Here is a 21,374-nt window from a genome sequence, read left to right on the forward strand (position 1 = left end):
ACATTAAAAGTTTCTATTATTTCTTAAAAAATAGAATAAATATTAATTAATAGATAACACATTGTCCTACTTATAACAAACCTATTAACAACCGATCGCCGAACCTTTTTGGCACCTATGCTGGCAGATCGATAATCGTTGTCTCCGATAGTATGCTCTTCATTCATTCGTCTTACATTCATTCATCCCTCTTTTAATTATCTTCCAGTATTATACATTCACGTAACAACTATAGTGCAATTAAATAATATTGATATTTTAATTAATTAAGCTCAAGCTTTGCTCAATCAATTCAAAGATCAAGCTATGCTTATGTACATTTCAGTATTGTCTAATAGCAGATAGTAATGTAAAATAGCTGCTATCAATGTTACTTGTATTGTATTCCATAAAATAAATTAATTTTAATTGGTTTTTATGTTATTTGTACTTTTAAGGCTGTGTAACTTTAATTCTATTTTCTCCATCAAATACTTAGGTAGCAATAAATTTCTTGTACCAAATATGGGCAATCCGCCGGCTCGTGTCAAACCCACGTGCAGGGACGCAGACTACAACTACAGACCAATGCGTGGGCGGGGTGCGCGCCATGGCGCTATTTTAGATTGCGATAAAAGCGGGAGATTCCGTGAGGCTTGCCCTATAGTAGTGAACACGGTCTAAATCCGCGGCCATACTCTCTGTACACCCAGTCCTCAGCCATGTCTCTTGAGCGAGCCGTCAGGGCTAAGGTAGGTACTTTGTGTCACTTGGAACCTGAACTGTTGAAGATATTAGATCAACAATTGTCTTATGTGGTAGTCTGTCGATTATGTGGTGTTTATGTGCTTAAGTGCGATAACTGTGCGTATCATAAAGCACGAAATTCAAGAATAAAACAGTAACAGGCTATATCCTTATATGTTATATAAAAATATTGTTACAGCAGACGAAGTAGCCGTCTCTTAAGAGACTTAATTTTAATAGTAGTTTTGTGAATTCACATTCACACATTCACCACATCACTAACTTATTCCAACAGGATTTCTTATGTGCTAGGACATTGTATAGGAATGTGTTGTATAAGAACAATGTTAGATTATTCATACGATTCGTATTTCAAGGAAGGAAAATCGTATTTATTAGTATGGTGCAATGGTTTATATTTGAACACTCGTCAGTATACGTGTAATAAAATACATTAAAATCTGTTTACAGCACTGTATGGAAATACTTGTTAGAAGATAATGAGCTTGTATCAGAATGCCGCTACTACTCTTGAGTCGATTAAGATGTCAAATATTAATAAATAATTTTAATATTCCAATCTTGTATTGTATCTAGTGTCATATATTATTGAAAATTATAAATATTATACCTCCAAAATTCTAAGTCCAGGCAAAGATTTTAATATTTTAAATTCTTCTAGATCTTTCAATCGAAAACTAAAAAAACAAATTCCGCCAATATCTTATAAATATTTAAAATCTACTTATAAATATAAATACCTAATCCGAATTAAAGTAATAAATGTATAAAAAATTAAGCATTAATGTTATAAAGATATTTTGTATTTGATTTCATATCAAATTCAAACCTAAACAATGTAAATAATCACTTATTTACATTGATCTAACATAAAAAAAACTATTTTGAAATACATAACGTTCATTAAACCTAAATATCAAGTAACGTTAAATAACAATACTACATGAAGACTATTTATTATGAAAACTGTTGATATACCTATAATGTAACTACAGAAGCAAACTTTAAATTAAAACATTTCTACCATTGATTAATTTGGCAACAATAAACTATTAAACATTGTACACAGATCTTTGAGAAATTATCAACACTTATAATTTGATAGCGTAACATTGACGGTTTAGCATATTATTTGTTCAATAACAGGGTACAATATTTTCATTTTGAAAATAAGCGTTGAGGCTATGAAGGGTCAAATCTGTGAAGGTTGTGTTTTTATGGGTATCAATGTATTTACGAATCTATGGTGTTTATTTATTACTCTATTAATTTTACAATTTATTTTTGGAGTCGAAATAAGTAATACATAGTCACATAAAGTATAGTCCTATTTTGCTTCAGTCTCTTCTTAACAGGCTGTGTTTTTCTTTATATAAATAGTATACCTTTAAAGTTAAAGTAAAATAATGTTGCATCTAAGACTCGTTTTTAAAAAAGGGTTAAGAAACATATATCAAGTTTCACAATGGCAAACGTACCAAATTTTTAAATGAAAATATCTCAAATTTGGTAGAATTTATAAAAACTTGATGAGATTAAAATAACGGTTATTTTTAGATGAACAATGTAAATAAGTGAGATCTAAGATGTTATGTTAAAAAAACTAATTTGAAATACATGACGTGCATTAAATTAAAATAACAAGTAACATTAAATAATAATACTACGTGAAGATAATTTATTAAAAACCGCGGATATTCCTATAATGTAACCACAGAAGAAAACTTTAGATTAAAACATTTCTAACATTGACGTTTTTGGCTACAATAAATTATTAAACATTTCACTCAGCTCTTAGGGAAATTCTCAACACCTTTAGCTGGATAGCGTAATACAATCTGTATATAATACAATAACCTTGACGGCTTGAAAATTAGCATTTAGGCTATGAACGGTCAAACATGTGATGGCTGTGTTTATATGAGTATCAATGTATTTACAAATATAGAGTCTTTATTTATTACTCTATTAATTTTACAATTTAATTTTTGATGGTAAAATAAGTAAGAAATTGTCACATAAAGTATGGTCCTATCGTGCTTAGTCCACAGTCGGTCTGTGAGTTTTTTTTTTAATTAAATAATATACCTTTAAATTAAATAAATGTGTTGCAAAATAATTTAGCATCTATGACTCGTTTTGAAAAAATGTTTCAGACAAATATATCACGTTTCGAAATGGCATTTGTAGAAAATGTTCAAACGAAGATAACTCAAATTTGGGCGAATTTATAATAACTTGATGAGATTTTTTGAAATAATGGAATATTTAAAGGAATATTTTAATACCAAGTTTATTTTCCATGATATATTTAACTATATTATAACTTATTAGTAAAAGTTTTATAAAAGGAATATAGGCCATACTCGTAAATTCTCTATTAGCTAAATTGAAGAAATCATTTGAAAAGATTAAATTACTATAAAATAGATGATAAATTCCACTTACTACTTAAAACTGACCGAGTTAAATATATTACAACAAGGGATGTTAATGGTTTCATAAACAAATAGGAAACATCTAAAATTAAATTTTATTGTTACCTATTAGGAACACGATGTATTTATTCTCTTTGTCATTGTTTATTCTTATTCTTATCATTACTGATGCTAAATATTGTTCAAATAATAAACTACTTATTAACATAGTTCATACACAATGTGTTTGAACATCATACATTTATTTACATTATACCCACACTGATGTTTTTGAAATTTTTAATTTTCGATTTTAGATCTCTTACGCACAACAGGCTTCGTTGAGGCTATATACACAATTTCAACTGAATAGCTGAATAGTGTGTTACTATGACACATGTTAAAATGTAACATGATTTTACTCAACTTGTTCACAAATTCATTCTGCCATTTCTCTTTTAATTCATAAAAACAATGTGAAATTGTTAGCAAATGGTCAGCCAAATTCCATGGAGTGACATCCACCATTAACATCAGACACGAAGTTGCTTATTCTGAACTGAAGCACCATGAAAATTTCTAGTCTATAAGGGAATGAAACTTTTCCATTCCTTCGATTTATTAAGACATGAATCCTATTGCAGTGATCATAAGAGAGAGAGAGAGAAAGAGATGAATTTATACATATATTCAAATTCTCTTCTATTATCCATTAAATATTAAAACTCAGTGATTCTCATTAAAGTAATTTTTAAGCTCGTACTTAAAAGATAATAATGTTTTTAAAGATTATATGTCTAAATATTTGAAATCAGAAAAAAATGTAATAAACTCTCCCACAAAATACTTTAAAAGTGAAAATCGTTCATAGTTTCAATCTCTTTTTAAACAGGTGTATAATGTTTTTAAGAAGAGGTGTTTACATATCCACATTTAGTGAATTTATTACAATTTTAGGGGCAAAGAGTCTAATAGAAGTTTTATACAATTAAATTTGATTTCAATTATTGTTTTAAGTTATTGTTGTTATAAATCCTCTACAGTAAAACTCTAACTTGGAAAGTATGCTACAAATAGTTATGTTATGTTAGTATAATTTGTGGACTCTTAAGGTAAGTTTTCGTGCCAATATCTATACTTAAATGTGGACAGCGTACAAAATTTCATTTGAAAAATGTATTACAAGCGTTTACGATTGGCCATTTATTGGATTTTGTGATAAACGTTTCAAAATATCTAGTTTACATGGTATCTCAGAAGTTAAAAGAGTAACCGTTTTCAAACTCTTGAAAATTAAAAAAATTGAAATTATTTTTAATAACTGTTTTAATTTTAAATACAAATCGTTAAATTCGAGTCCTTTGTGTAATTTTCTGCTTAAGCATCGAATATGAATATAGTATTATAGAATGGTTCATAGAATCCAGTAAAACTTTTTAAATTCAGTAAAACTTTTTAAATTCAGTAAAACAGTAAGTCTTTTGATTTATATGTACGATGTATGTAAAGCTACAAAACGGACTAAATTGCCACCAGGCGTTAAACTGTTTGTAGACTAAACTTTACAAGAGTTCTTACTTATGTATGTCTACAAAGTTTATAAACATTCAGGCCACAGTGGCGGAAGCAATTATTTGTGGAGAAGAATTGAAATGTTTGGAGAATAGCCAACTAACAAATGTGCACAAAGCTACAAGCCAACATTTCGTTGGCTAAAGAGAACTTGTCCAACATTGTCATGCTGCAGATTGCAGCTGACTCACAAAGAACGTCTTTATTATTCATAACAATTGGGAAGTTGAAATAAATTGTGAATTTGCACTTAACAAATTAACTATTATTATAGATGTGATATACATTGTATTACAACATAACCTAATGGTTTTGCTCTGATTGACCTTAGAATAAGCAAGAACAAGACCTCTCCATAACTAAATTTGTAACATTAATTGTTATTAACATCAAAATAAACCTTACTGGAAATCATATAAATTAAGTATACTAAATTAAATTTTTATGAATTTCTATTATGAGTCATAGGTTCCACTCCACAACGTACTATATACGAAAAACATTTCAGAAATTGCTTCAAAATAAATACCAAGGATTTTATTATAAGTTTTAATATTAGTCCTTTTTATTTCAAATAGAAATTTACTTAAAATTTTAGATTGGTTATATGAATAAATAAGAAATTGGGTTGGGGTGAATGGAAGGAAACATTGTTGTCAGGTAAGAGCATAGTGGACGGGGAAGTATAGTTTCCGCTCGGTAGTTTCTTAAACATTGAATTTCCACGAATGCACGAATGAAGTTGCATGTGTGAATGTGTTTTTAGAAGTCATCGCCCCTGTTCTATCGTACAAACCTATTGATACGATTGAGATGGCCCATTAATTCACCAATTGTATAAAATGAATGAGCCACTAAAAAGTATCGCAGTTTATTGTTAAAAATAATTATATAAATGTATATACATTGTTTTGTCAGACAGTCTATGTATAAATGGTTATATATAAACATTTGGAATATTAGTTAAAGTCCCTAACCCCTACACGACGATATAATAGTTGCTTAAATATAGTTTGCAATAGTTCTGACAGCACAGTCGATGAAAGTCACTATTTAATCAATCTCGCCACAATTGTATACAGTAGGACAGATGTGGGTGGCCCCAACCGGAATAAGCAGTCTACATGATTTGATTAGAATGGGCAGCTCGTCAGCTAAATCTGTTGAATAATCAATGTACATATCTGAGTATTTCATGTTCCCACGTCCGTATTTCTGCAAAATTCTTTTCTTCTTCGTTGTAAGTTATGGCTTCATGCATGTTTGTAATGAAAACTATGAACATTTATTCACGCTGAAACAAAATAAAACCATAAAATAGTTAAATAACGTTCACCATTGCACCAATACAAGATTGTGTTGCAACGTTCTTTGTTAGACAGAGTACGTACGCTAAATCTGTTGAATAATCAATGTACATATCTGAGTATTTCATGTTCCCACGTCCGTATTTCTGCAAAATTCTTTTCTTCTTCGTTGTAAGTTATATCTTCTGGCATGTTTGTAATGAAAATTATGAACATTTATTCAGGCTGAAACAAAATAAAACCATAAAATAGTTAAATAACGTTCACCATTGCACCAATACAAGATTGTGTTGCAACGTTCTTTGTTGGGCAGATTACGTACCTAAATCTGTTGAATAATCAATGTACATATCTGAGTATTTCATGTTCCCACGTCCGTATTTCTGCAAAATTCTTTTCTTCTTTGTTGTAAGTTATATCTTCTGGCATGTTTGTAATGAAAATTATGAACATTTATTCAATCTGAAACAAAATAAAACCATAAAATAGTTAAATAACGTTCACCATTGCACCAATACAAGATTGTGTTGCAACGTTCTTTGTTGGACAGAGTACGTACGCTAAATCTGTTGAATAATCAATGTACATATCTGAGTATTTCATGTTCCCACGTCCGTATTTCTGCAAAATTCTTTTCTTCTTCGTTGTAAGTTATGGCTTCATGCATGTTTGTAATGAAAATTATGAACATTTATTCACGCTGAAACAAAATAAAACCATAAAATAGTTAAATAACGTTCACCATTGCACCAATACAAGATTGTGTTGCAACGTTCTTTGTTGGGCAGAGTACGTACGCTAAATCTGTTGAATAATCAATGTACATATCTGAGTATTTCATGTTCCCACGTCCGTATTTCTGCAAAATTCTTTTCTTCTTCGTTGTAAGTTATATCTTATGGCATGTTTGTAATGAAAATTATGATCATTTATTCACGCTGAAACAAAATAAAACCATAAAATAGTTAAATAACGTTCACCATTGCACCAATACAAGATTGTGTTGCAACGTTCTTTGTTAGACAGAGTACGTAAGCTAAATCTGTCGAATAATCAATTTACATATCTGAGTATTTCATGTTCCCACGTCCGCATTTCTGCAAAATTCTTTTCTTCTTCGTTGTAAGTTATATCCTATGGCATGTTTGTAATGAAAATTATGAACATTTATTCACGCTGAAACAAAGTATAACCATAAAATACTTAAATAACATTCACCATTGCACCAATACAAGATTATGTTTCAACATTCGTTTTTGTGCAGAGTACGTATGGTAAATCTGTTGAATGATTAATGTACAATTTTAAGTATTCAATGACCTCTAGAGTATATTTTTGCAACACAATTTCTTCTTCATTGTCAGTTATGGCTTCAGGCATGTTTTGTAATACAAATTAATTACATTGTTTTTGATACTGAAACAAAGATATCTATAACATAGTGGTTCATTAAACACCCCATACATTAATATATTGATATAACTTTTTACCAAATGCACTACTCGTAAACTGTCCGACAGACGAAATTAAAATAAAACTTATATTATAAAAATTTAATATTTATTCACATTAACTTCTGTACATAAAATCTTAAAATAATTTTATACATTCACACAAAATTATATTAACTATACACACAACAATACTCTTTAAACACTTTAAAAAATTCTTGACAAGTAAGTCTTATTGAATAATGTTACTAATAAAAGTTACTACTTGAAATTCGTTGGATCGATTTACATAAAAAAAAACAAAATGTGCACTACTTGTAAGCTGTCGGACAAATGCAATTAAAATAAAACTTAGGTAATAATAATTGAATATTTATTAACAATTAACGTGGTACATAAACTCATACACAAAATAATTTTCACGTAAATAAGTATATAAATATAAATAAAAATTCACACAAATTACATTAATTAGACACACATAACAATACTCATTAAATATTTACCATTACTAAAACTTACCATTACTGCTCAGTTTTTAATACTCACTCTTCACTCTCTAACTTCACACATAATACAAACTGAGTTTGGTTAGTCAGCATATTGTGACATTCTTAAACAAAAAAATAAAACAAATCATCAAAAGAGACCGTCGTTGTCATATTCTAAACCTAAAACCGACCAGTACTGTTCAGTTGACTATACTCACTTCTCACTCTCCACAGATATTTCTTCTGCTACAAAATCCAGAGGTTGAGGCCTGCTTTATCATTCCTCACCAGTCCGCGTCACTGACGAACCAACTCATGTTGTAATTCATTGAATGATTTGCATGACTTCATTGAATGATCATATCAGACGAACTATAAACTTAAAAAAACACATTTCCAACCTAAAACAGCCACACTTACCTCGCACATAAATAATATTAACATTTACGCCTTCTTTTTTCAATTACACATTTTCCATTAAAATATATTTTTGTTTATAGTTTTAAACTATTTCTATAGTAAAAGTTTAGATTTACCTCAAAGCCTTTTTACTAGGGGAAGTGTAGTATACACATCAGTATACAATTCCGAAACCTAATAATGTCTTTTCATGAGAATTTACAGTTTTTAGTTCCTAGATTGTACAATAAATTACCTGATAGTATTAATGACACACGCAGTACACCGTTGTTCCTAAAAAGAATGGAAAATTCGCTATTCCCTGTAGTAAACCTGAATGTTATGTTGAAAGTTCAGCAATAGGTCACAATATCAAACAGTTCATTATGTTGTGTGTATTGATGAGTTATGGTTCAAACTATTTTAAACCATTTTTGTAAACGTATTCATTTAAAGCGATTCAAGTGTATACTTCTCAAACTATTAAAAAGCCGTCATCTTTAAAACTTTTATCGAAAAACGAAAAAGAATAAGTGGTACTGAAATTGCTTGAAATGTTCATATAAAGTGTCAGTTTACATTAATGTTGTAAAATATCCTTGAAATACATTATACACGAATTTGAATAACCATAATCTTGATGGCTTTAATTATTTCAAACTAGCTAACAAACTTATCCAAGCAATAAATACACACACATATATATATATATATATATATATATATATATATACAAGTACTAAAAGTACTCTGTGTTTAACGTCTATCTTGATACTAAGTTTAATTTGAATCAACTGGGAATCGTGGTAATATTGTAGTGCTCACCATTATTTCCTCAATCTTCTTTGAATTAAGAAACCCACATTTTACATGATTAAAATATTTCATTAAATAATACAGATAAAACTATAAACAATCAAATTTTAATTTTACAATAAACATACAATTCTAGAAGACTGAAAATTCCGTATGTTTAATTTTACAAACATTTTTTGAGTTAAAAACTTGTAGTTTATTAATTTATATTAAATCAAAATGTCAGTGGAAACCTACATTTAAAATATAAAGTATGTATAAGAAATACTGCAAGTTTAATTTACAAGTAAAAAAAAATAATTAGGATCGTCCTGATATCCGGACGTTAGTACCCAAAGGGTTTATGGCATAAGATTAAAACAAGTAGAAAATGTTAAGGTTTAAAATTCAATAAGTATAACAATAACTTTCTTTAGTATACTTAACAACAATAGTAAGTGTCAGATTCTCTTACCTTTTCAAAAACCTATCGTCAACAACAAACTATAATCAAATAATGTGTTTCTGTTATTTTTTCTTATTAATATCCTTGTGCCCTTAGTTGGCCGGCAAGCGTGACCCCGAGCAAGAGAAGGAGGCTCTAGAATGGATCGAAGCTGTCCTGGGGAAGAAGTTCCCGGCCGGCGAAGAGTACGAGGACATCCTGCGTGACGGGCAGGTCCTGTGTGAGGTCATGAACAAATTGCTTCCTGGCGCTATCAAGAAGATCAACACTTCAGGCGGAGACTTCAAACTGATGGAGAACATCAACAAGTGAGTTTGTCTCAGAAGAGATTCTCATTTAGGCAAGACCTTTACGTCGTTAGTTCAGTAAAAGTTTACAGAGACTACTTGACTCTTCTGTGTTGCAGTTTCCAGAAGGCCATGAAGGACTATGGAGTGCCAGATTTGGATGTATTTCAGACTGTTGATTTGTACAACAAGAAAGATATCGCCCAAGTCACCACCACTCTGTTCGCTCTTGGAAGGACGGTTAGTGTTGGTTTATCCTGCTCCTGAAATCTTTTCACGTCAAAACTTTTAGATTTAATTGCCATAATTCTTGAGTTCCACAGTTGTTTATAAACACATGCTAACCTGAATTCTGACTCATAAGAATTCAGAATAATCAGGAAAATCATGATCCTTGTTGAATCCGAGTAAATCTTTAAACTGTCTGTTTTAGATTTAAATTTCATTTTTTTAACAACAAATTCAAATTCTCATCCAAAACACAGTGAATCTCATCCAGTGTATGTCCAATCATGTTGGTAAGCAAAGAGCAAATAGGCCACATGCTTTATCTCTTATATGATATATACTACGCCAAATATATTACAGAATAGGTTAGAGATTTGTATAATACGTAATCATTTTGGATTGTTAACTTAGTCATTGTAAAGTGATGGAATTTAGTACTTTTGAGAAATAGATTCGCTGTCTGGGGAGTTTTATTTACGATGCATTGTTGCAAAAAATTGTAAAGTTTACAAATGACTGAAGATCGTAAGGAGAATTGTCAATAGAAATGGCTTTATCTTTTAGTTTTTATTTTTTCCTCGCGTGAAATTGACAACTATCAATGTTTTGACGCGTTGTGTACAGGGTTAACTTAGATTAGTCAGAGATACTAGCAACGATAGCCTTATATCTCAGATTACACGACAAGAATTTTCATGGTTTGCACTTAAAGAAAAAATGAATAGCCTAGGTTTTAACTGCCAATTTGGCTGGTTAAAAAAAATTTGAGTTAATTATAAGGATATTTCACCCATCCATCACTGATATTCGACATGAATTATGTTTTACGTGTCAGTTCAGGAGTGCAGACACAACTTGCATTGTATAAGCAAGTTGACCTAGTTTTTCAAGAAGCTGATCTTATTTTGGCCTAAGAAAGAATTCAATTTTTAGCCGCCATAGTTTTAAGAGTGTTGAAATAGGTGTGTATGGAAAGGGTTAAAAATATATCCTTAATTTTTTCAGACATTTTTCTTAGCTTAATACACCATGCCTGAAACCAGTAATCAGACATTAAAAGCAGACCTAAATCAGATTTAGCCAATCCGATAAAACTGGTTTTAACTGAAAGCGGTAACTTCTTTTACTCTTTTCTCGTAGTCTGGCGCATATATGATTATTACTGTATGTGCCTGACTGTTGGTTTTAAGAATATCGAGCTAAGACAAATCTGATCTGTGAAAAAGATTACGGATATAACCCTTTCGTTACCATCTCATTTCGACCCTCTTCAAAACTAACACAGCTGATCATAAAAAAAATTGTATGCGAGCTGGCTTTTCATTGACGGAGGAGCTCTTCTTGTTGTAAAAACAATTTTCTATTATTTTATAAAAGAAAACTCACAATTATCCAATAATTTTTATATTTTACACGAGGCCTTTCGACATCAAAGATGCCATCTTCAGGTATGAATAAAAAATTTAAAATAATTATCAGCTGAGTAAACTTAATACAAAATTTATATAGCTAAAAGTAAAATAAAATAAATATTAATATATGTATAAAAGTTTTGGCAAAAAAAAAATTAATTATATTTTAAAGGAATGGTGAATTTTGAATCGGTCCAAAATAATTTTTTAATATTTTATCGTTATGTTTTTTATGTATAATGTTTTATAAGCGTCAAGTTCTTCTTATTTATGGACTTGTTTTATTAATGTAAAGTTTTTAAAGGTGTGATTTGTTTCAAATTCATGTTTGGCTTATTTTTCAGTTTATCCGTATTTATAATATCTTTCGTGTTCCTTAAAATCTTTTTTTTAAGTGATTCTTTTTGTCTGGCCAATGTAAATCTTATCACAATCTTCACAGTTAATTTTGTAAATTCCACTTTTATTTTTATCTACGATTTTATCTTTTGGATTTCCAATTAGATTATTTATCTTATTATCTAAAGCTGGCTTTGCTTTAGGCTATGCCAATGTTTCTGGTTGATAATAAAGAACAACGTTGCAGACGTACAATCACCCGGAGTGGCCCGGACCATGGCTGGGTCCTCGCCCTGCAGAAGAGCACAAGAGGAACTTCACAGAAGAGCAGCTGAAGGCTGGGCAGACCATCATAGGGCTGCAGGCCGGCCAAAACAAGGGCGCCTCCCAGGCAGGCCAGAATATGGGCGCAGGCCGCAAGATCATCATTGGAAAGTGAATGCGTCATCAGTTCCCATACAATATTGCATGCAATTTTTATACTACCCTCTATTACCTTTCTCCTACACTAGACCATTGATTCATTCCCCTCAAGTATTTTGTTGTACCATGACTTTGACCAAGTTTAGTTAGTACTTGTGGAATTGTGATTGTGTTAGGTTAGTTGAATCTTTGGAAATTATCTGTCTCACATTTTATACAATTATTTATTCATATCAAAACAAATATATATTTTTTATTACTTAAAGACTTGTTTTATTGACAATACAATTTTCACCACATAAATTAAGTAAGATTACTTGATACCTTTAAAGTATCAATGTCCATTATAGTTCAGTAACCAATACCCAATTTGCAATGTGTAAGGACAACAATCTTATTTTTTTGTAAAATGTATAAAGTTTTCTTTTTCGAAAAAGTAAATTGATTGGCAACCGTAACTTTTCATTGGGGTGCAAAATGGTAGAACATCGAAAGGGTTAAAAATATCAAATTATAAGTTTTGTGTCAGATCTAATTTTTAAACCTGACATATTTCAGACGTCAAACATGTAAATAAAAGGTAAACCAACATGAGCAAAGCATTTAAAACCCGACTATTTGCCTAAATGGCACATTTTAGGCGCTTTATTTTGTTGGCAGCCGGTGATTTAACTATAATTTACTTGACGGTGTGATTCTAGTGAGTCAAGCTAAAAAGTATGATCTCAGCTAAATTATCGTTTCTAACCTTCGGATACTGTTTCATTTAGATTTCCCCCAAAAATTAGCGTGGCTGACCGATTTCCTGTTAAGGGAAATTCTTCTATCGAATTTACTAAAACTAAATTGTGTGTATCCCAACAGGCCCTACAGTATCTTTGGTTACAGATTTATGTAAACTACATTGATGTAATCTTTGAATTAACAAGAGTTAAGTGGAATTGTTTCTTCACATTAGAACGTTTAAAACCCTAGTTAAATATTTACATCCTTTGTTCTCTGTCAATTTGTATATGTTGTTTCTAGTAAACATTACATTTGTCTGGTAAAAATCTTTGGTATGACACCCACGTTAAAGAATTCAAATGCCCATTTATATGTTGTAACAATATGTGGTATGAAATTCTACATGCAGTGCACGAATCATAGGGCACTGTTATCTGTTATCCTGTTATCTTTTAAAAAGCTTATGGAGGAAGCAGTAACTTTTATTTTTTAAATAATTTATTTAGACCAATTGAAATTGGTATTTTAAAAATGAATTAATTGGGTTTATAGTATTAAGTTTATTTTATCCTATAAATTTTTCTATATACTCTTTTGGACATTAATTTTAATCTTATTGAGTAGGATATATAGTTAAAAAATACACAAGTCGTAGGTACTGCGTTGTTGTAAGCATTGTATATTAACAACTTTTTAATAATCTGATGTGAGAATTACCTTCTGAAATGTCTACACAAGTTTCACAAACGATTTGCACATCAGGAAATGTATTTGACGATAGTAACTAAATGATTTGTTTCATCAATTTAGTTGTCTAAATTATTTAGTCTTCATTTCACAACTTTTACAACAATACACAGCTTTTACAAACACTTTTGCAATTTAGCTTACACAGCCATTTTACCATTCTGCGCTCGAACACAACACAGTGAGCAGTCAGAGCTAAAAATATAAGCGAGAGATTACGTCAGTGCTCAAAATATATTAGTTTAATAACCAGTCGAAAGCATGGCCATCGTTCCATCTTTCGTCTCAATCTCTCAATATTTGTTTTTTTTTTTTTTTTTTTAATAGTAGAAACAAAGTTTTAATTTGGAGCATATACTAGTGGGACCTTATTGTCATTAGAATATCAAAATTATGTTTTGGAGATAATTTTAGTTTCCTTTCAGTTGAAAATATTCCAGTATAATCCGCAAGTAAAGAAATTTGTTTAAACTTTAAATTGTTTTAAAAATATGATTGGATTCACTTAGATTTGGAAAATGTTTGTGCAGCTCGGTTTTACATTTAGAACCTGTATATACTCCACATTCGTTGGTTAAAAATTGTATCTGAAGACTATAATGCGAGAATTATGTAAAATGAAATGAAAAACATCTTTATTGAATACAAAGAAAAACATTAAATCGGCGAGGTTAGGACTATTAATTAAGTCCTCTCTTACAACTAACCATAAATAAGTAATCTATAATTATGTCACTTTTAATTTTGAGTTGCAAATGTTAATAGAATGTTAGGTTGGTTTTAAATAGAACACAGGATTAATATAGACAACATAAACCTGAAAATGGACGGAAATGTTTATTCACTCATCTAAATGTAAAACTTACGAAAAGCTCATTTCTGCGATAAGTATATTTATACTTTATTCTACACTGGTTTAGGTCACACGTCACTTGATACAATTATTTATTAATCTAAATTAATTTGTGTTTTACAAGTTGCACTCAAGGTTACAAACACATGATTTAATTTTCTCAGTTTTTAGAAGAAACACCAGTACGTTTTGCTTGCTAATTTTCGGTTATCTAAACTTATTTCATAATGTAATCAATAATTATATAAGCCATATAACTGAGACATTATGTACGGATTTATAGTGATTTTTCTACGATTCCAGAATATTTTTGGTACAGGCTATGCAGGGAGGACTTTTTTAAGAATTAATTAATTTCAGTTCCTATTTAAAATTAATATATAGAAAAACATTGCATTGTTATACAGTTTCTAGTATTGTTTAATCAATTAAATATGATTGTTTTATTTGTTATTAGTAAATGTTCCTCGAAGTATAAATAATTCCAATAATGCCTTTATATTAATTCTTGACAGTGCACATTTGTATTATATTGTGTGACTTTTCTTCAACAACATTAAATGATTGATTAGAATCTTACCTTTACAATAAGTTACTATAATTTTATTTCAATTTTAAAGCACGTTTAGGAAGCTATAAACATTTCAGTATGTTTAATTACGAGTTTTAAAATTAAATGAATACTGGTTATTGAAACGTAGATTTATATTTCAAAACATTTTATTTTCAGCTTTACATTTCTTTAGAGCAAACTACAGAAACATCCAACTACTTGTTATGTTCACGACTGAAACCCAACCTGCAGAAACCAAACCACGAACATCAGGTAGAATCTATTTGCAAATGCCAAAACGGAAAACAAATAAACAAAAGTGAAGAAAATCAACCATTTTGCTATAAGAATCATTGTATTAATTGTAACAATAAAAACTCGAATAGCCAAATTTTAGTCGGAAATGTTGAGTAAAGCGTTATGTAGAGAATTTATAAGAAGCAAACAAAACAAAAAACGAAATCAATAACAATAGCTTTAATTAGAGAACTCAAAACGTATTAATTTATCTTTCCTGGTACTTTGTAACATTGTAGCAGCAAATGAGAAATAACAAGAAAAGAAAATCCTAGATTTGTTTCTCCTAGAAGCATTTTCATCCTTACTTTTACAGCATACACCTTAACCTCTACAAAGTATCACACGGCCAGACTCAGCATAATCGGCGTAGTCCATAGCAAACCGGCGTAGTTCTTCATGGTGACATGTGTACTGGAGTCACAACACTGGAGTCAGGTCAATCCAGAACTATCCAAAGGGAACCCTGGAGAGATAGGGCCCACGACACAGGTGTAGGAGAGGTGGACTGGATCAAGACGTCCACCCGCCATGTCTTCGGCGCCGTCCGCGCGTCGCGACGCCGTCACCGCCGTGACGAGTGACAGCGGTGGGCGTCACGCTGGTCTATTTCTGCTGGAGATATAAGCTCGGACTTTGTGTAACTCGAGTAGTTTGTGAACCTCAGCCACCTGCTTCAGACATGTCACTCGCCCGTGCCGTCCACGCCAAGGTAGGCTAATTACTTATAGGTTAGAGAAATGTTCCTTCACAGATGCCATACACAAGCGTGCACACAGTGTTCATTGCTGCGTTTATACGAAGCTAACAACAAATAGAGGTGTTGGGAAAATCAGAGTGCCGACTCTGTCATGTGAATATTACCGTCTATAAGATAATTGGCTGAGCGTTAGCGAAGCCTATTATTTGGGCGGCTGGAAAAAATGTCACTTCTGTTTATCTTTCTATCTGCGCGATATCTCAATACTACTTCAGGTATATAATTTAAATTTTGAGATATCTTTTAATTTTATCAAAATTCCAGTGGATTATGTCACAACACAATTTTATTTGGAAAATGTGCTCCATATAATGTTTCTACAGCTTAATATAATATAAAAAAGTTTTACCCATCAAATTTAACAAAACTATCATAGAAATTAATATCAGTGATCATAATAACGCTGTAATTTAAATTTTAACAAATTAAAATGTCAAATTGCGGATCAGTGGAATTTCACAGAAACATTTAAATGTTCTTCTTTCATTGCGGAGTGTAGAACAAGCGTTTTACCAGACACCGTGGTGTCCCTCAGGGTTGATAATTAGACGCTAAGTTACGAAATGCTTCTTTGAATATTTTAGAGTATTAATAAAAGTCATGCATCTTGTAAAAAAAAACAAATACCTCGATTATGTACAGTATTCAATATATATAACACAATTTGTAACTTTATAAATATCCTTTACAGTAGAATTTTCAGTACATAAGTTTAAAAATAAATGGACTTAAGTAGAGTAAGAATATGACACTAATAAAGGGGTACTGTTAATTCATCATGGACATTTTAAGGCGCGTTTTGAGCATTTTATTTATGAATTCGCAATTAATAACTGGCATTTAAAAATATGTTTTATAGCGACTGTCCACGCCAAAAAATTCCAATAAGGAAATATTTTTTATATTCGGATTACCACAATTTCACTAGTTATATGAAGTATTGGTATTATATAATTAATTAACATAAGTTTGAGTATTTCCAATGTGATTTTACAATGACGGCATAATTTCATACCAAGTGAATTTAAAGATATAAATGATTTACTAAATTTCGTTTATATAAAATTGTCAGTTTCTATGGGAAAATAAATAATAAGTGTAACTTAAATTTTGCTTCTCCAGAGCTAAGTACAATAAACTAAGTACTTTTACAGTATATCCATTCTCACCTCACTTTTCTTTCAATTAAAGGTTATGTATTAAAAGTAAGTTTAAAATAATAAAAATAAGATTTGACCCCCCAATGTGAATTCCAATAAACATTTACAAACCCATTTTTACTTTTGTCATTGGAATTTTCTTTGTAAATCAGTCGCATTAATGTATAATAGATTTCTATCTGATCAAATTTATTGGTGTTTGAAGGAATTATATCAATTTGCATTAATATTCAAATGTGAATAAATATTTATTGTGAGGTAAAATTAACACTTTTAATAGAAGTTCTGAGAAATTTATTAGTATTTCATTAATTATCATACAATAGAGTGCACTACAAGGAAAACTAAAAATTTTATTGCTCTTTTCAGAGCAATCTCTCTTATTGTGAATTTCGTAGAACTGTTCAGTTTTTTGTTTTTATCTACATTATTGGTCAGTAAAGTAAGCAAGTTTAAGGTGGTATAATGGATTTTTGTTGGGTAATTTTTTAATTTAAAAATGTTTACCCCTTATTTACCGTCTCTTAACCCAGAAAGAATAGAATATTTTTTGACCATCTTACGTCGACTTGTTATTTGAATTAGAAAATTTCAGCACATTTGTAATCAGGCTCAAATAAAACTTGTATAAGGTAAAAATGTGAAATTTACAGTACGTACATGAGTTATTCCTTCACGGAGTAACATGTCTTTTTATTCATTGATAATTTAAGAAAATTATAATTATTAAACTAAATAGTTGATTTAAGGAAACTAAATTTTGTATATTAAAAAAAATTATTTCTTGAAGACATCTTTCGTTAACATACCGTCAAAGTTCATTATCTTCCTTTTATTTATTTACGTATTTATCTTCAATCGTTTGTTTTAGTCCGGTTACAAGATGTTCCAACATTTAGCTTAAAATGTTTACCGTTTATTATAGAAAAGAACGGAAATTTTTCTATATTTCCTGTATTCTAAAATAGTGTATTTTTAAGGTCAGTGGCAAATTCTTACATGAAATTGTTCCATCCGAAAATCCTTTGCGTCAACTTAAAAAATGACCGGTTACCCTGGAAAGAGAATATAATCTCTCGTTTTTCCTCAGATCCAGGGCAAGAGGAATCCTGCCCAGGAACAAGAAGCCCTGGAATGGATCGAAGCGGTTCTGGGACAGAAGTTCCAGGGCCAGTTCGAGGACATCATCCGTGACGGTCAGGTCCTCTGCCAGGTGATGAACAAACTCGTTCCCGGATCCATCCCCAAGATCAACTCTTCCGGTGGACAGTTCAAGATGATGGAGAACATTAACAAGTTGGTCAAGCCTATTTTCTTATTTTTAGTGATATCAGATGGAGTTGCACTTATTTAAAAGTTTACAAATAATTTTTTATTTTATTATGTCCCGTCAGTGTCCTGCAATTCAAGGAGCGGTATAATTGCTCGCTCATGTTAGAAAACCAGTCCATATTACATATTACAAGCAATTCTACAAAGAAATATCACATGGAGTACTAGCATGCTCGGCAAACAATATTAGGTTATTAACTACAGGTGAAATATGAAGGATGTTTTAACTAATAGAGAATGTGATGCAGCTTCCAGAAAGCCCTGAAGGACTACGGAGTCCCTGACATCGATGTGTTCCAGACTGTAGACCTGTGGGAGAAGAAGGATATCGCACAAGTCACCACCACAATGTTCGCTCTCGGCAGAACCGTCAGTATTCTTTATTTACAAACAAATATTTTATTTTACATATTCCCAAAAAGACGATAATCTGTCAACAAAATATACAAAATTAATAAAATATTATAATTTCGTTGAATTCATTATTGTTTTTTTATAGTTTTTTACCATTGGTGCAATTTTTTGTAGCATTTGTATGAATTTCATTTTTTTTTAATTAGTATTTATGTAACTTAATTTTATGCTCAATATTTTACTATCACCTCCATGGTTTTAATTAGCGATATTTCATATTAAAATGGAATATTCGAACTTTTCAATATATATACGTATAATCATTTTTATAGATTAGTTTAAAAAATATCTAATACTCAAAGCATTTTGGGTATAAAGATTCCATTTTATGAACTAAAATACCGTGAACGAATTCACTATAAATTTATGCAATATTTTATACAAAACACGAATAATAGTATGTAATACTGTAAAAAATTCAAAAGTAACATTTTAATAGTGCAAAATCTTTTATATTCTTAAAACATGTAAATAGCTATGGCTTCAGGCTTTAAGAGGCAGTTTTTAACCGTACCGAAATAAACTTTTGGATTTTTAAAACGGGGGAATGGGTTGGGGTGGTATTTTCCTTGACTAAAACTAATAAATTTCTAAAGGCAACACAGAGATTGAGGCATTTTATAACACTTTCAACTAAAAAAAGGGTGACTAATAAAATAGATTCTCACATTTATAAATAGGAAATTTAAGGTATTATTATTTTGACAATGTCTAGAGTAGCATCCTTATCAATTTAATAAAAAAAAATTACAAATAATTATTATAGATGTTAAAGTTTTTATAAACAAATAGTAAGAAATAAAAAAACTGTAAAGCTAAATGGTAAAACACATGATAGTTTTAAAATAAAACAAATTTCGAATCATCACTGACGATCTAAATGTAACATATATGCCTTTGGTATATATTGTCAGGTTTAACTCGGTTGCGAACCAGGTATTTCATATTTTGGTGTGTTGCAGACATACCTGAAGCCTGACTGGAAGGGACCTTACCTGGGACCCAAGCCCTCAGAGGAGGCCAAGAGGCAGTTCACCGAGGAGCAGCTGAAGGCAGGCCAGAGCATCATCGGTCTGCAGGCCGGAACCAACAAGGGCGCCTCCCAGGCCGGACAGAACATGGGCGCAGGCCGCAAGATCATCCTCGGAAAGTGAACAAAGACTACTACACCAACCAAACCTAAAATATTTTTATACACCGTTTTTTTTCGCTCCCGAAATACTTGTAAATTACTTTTAAGATGGAAGTGAGGAGGTTCCAAGGACTACTTTACATTCTTTAGTTTTCGGCAGACCGGTAGATTACCGTTACCCAGGTTGAAGGAAGGACGTGAGAGACATTTTATATATGTGATAACTCTGAGTAGAAATGTTTTATACATACTCGCTCATATATTTTGTATGGTTCATGTATTATGATTTGAAATGATGTAATAAATATATATTTGTAGAAACTTGTCTATATTTTTTATTTTTCACCCCTTATACAGCCCTTTCTTATGAGCCATTATCTGGGTTAACATGCTCGACTTTTTGAAACAGAAAGTAATTTATCATTTATATGATGCCTGGGTTAATAAGCACTGCCATTGTTTTGACAATACATTCCCATCCGTAGTTGCAATCCTTTATCATTATACTTTACCAATAAAGTTATATTTTAAACACACTTATACCCTTATTTTAGTCTTAAATTTTTGGAGACGTTTGATTTTGAATATTGATTACTACGCATCTAAATGCCTTTGCAACTTGAATATTTGAAAAGTGTATAATTCTTGAATATGTAATCGATTAAATACAGAATATTAGAGACATTTTTATAAAGAAATAATAAAAATATCTAAATTTATGTAATGGGTATTAATAAAATCTATAATATTAAATACCCTCCAATATTTCCATAATGATTGTTTAAATATTTTAGATACATAATGGTACTTGAATCAGGATTTCTGTCTGTACAGCTGACTTTTAAATATACTTTTCTGATTTCACCTAAAGAAGAAAAACATTTATTCATTGTATATATTAAAGAAATGATATATAATAAAACTATTAAACTATAATAAAATGCGTTTTAACAGTAATAATTAGTATTTTTTGTATTGCAGTTTTGTGTTAAGTTTTTAATTCTTCTTTTACACAACACATACCCCACCAACATTAAGTTTTACTGTGTGATTGTGTTTAAATCAA

At 30.6% G+C, this 21,374-nt stretch overlaps 2 protein-coding genes and 1 long non-coding RNA gene across 3 annotated transcripts; 2 read left to right on the forward strand and 1 right to left on the reverse strand.

Moving 5' to 3' along the window:
* The first annotated feature begins 574 nt into the window (after positions 1–574).
* LOC124357848 (muscle-specific protein 20-like) lies at positions 575–12,599 on the forward strand. The gene is made up of 4 exons (XM_046809925.1): positions 575–731; positions 9,742–9,953; positions 10,052–10,172; positions 12,159–12,599. Exons 1-4 carry the CDS (start codon positions 702–704, stop codon positions 12,348–12,350), a joined length of 555 nt encoding a protein of 184 aa, XP_046665881.1. The 5' UTR covers positions 575–701; the 3' UTR covers positions 12,351–12,599.
* On the reverse strand, positions 5,594–7,636 carry LOC124357849. The gene is made up of 5 exons (XR_006921993.1): positions 6,841–7,636; positions 6,603–6,743; positions 6,366–6,505; positions 6,128–6,268; positions 5,594–6,030 (listed from the first exon to the last, which is right to left on the reverse strand). It is a non-coding gene; the product is annotated as an uncharacterized LOC124357849 (long non-coding RNA).
* A 3,465-nt stretch (positions 12,600–16,064) lies between the features above and the next one.
* On the forward strand, positions 16,065–20,635 carry LOC124357850 (muscle-specific protein 20-like). Its single transcript, XM_046809926.1, has 4 exons — positions 16,065–16,222; positions 18,521–18,726; positions 19,011–19,131; positions 20,139–20,635. Exons 1-4 carry the CDS (start codon positions 16,193–16,195, stop codon positions 20,328–20,330), a joined length of 549 nt encoding a protein of 182 aa, XP_046665882.1. The 5' UTR covers positions 16,065–16,192; the 3' UTR covers positions 20,331–20,635.
* The last annotated feature ends 739 nt before the right edge of the window (positions 20,636–21,374 follow it).

The sequence above is a fragment of the Homalodisca vitripennis genome, chromosome 3, assembly GCF_021130785.1.
Source record: "Homalodisca vitripennis isolate AUS2020 chromosome 3, UT_GWSS_2.1, whole genome shotgun sequence".
NCBI lineage: Eukaryota > Metazoa > Arthropoda > Insecta > Hemiptera > Cicadellidae > Homalodisca > Homalodisca vitripennis.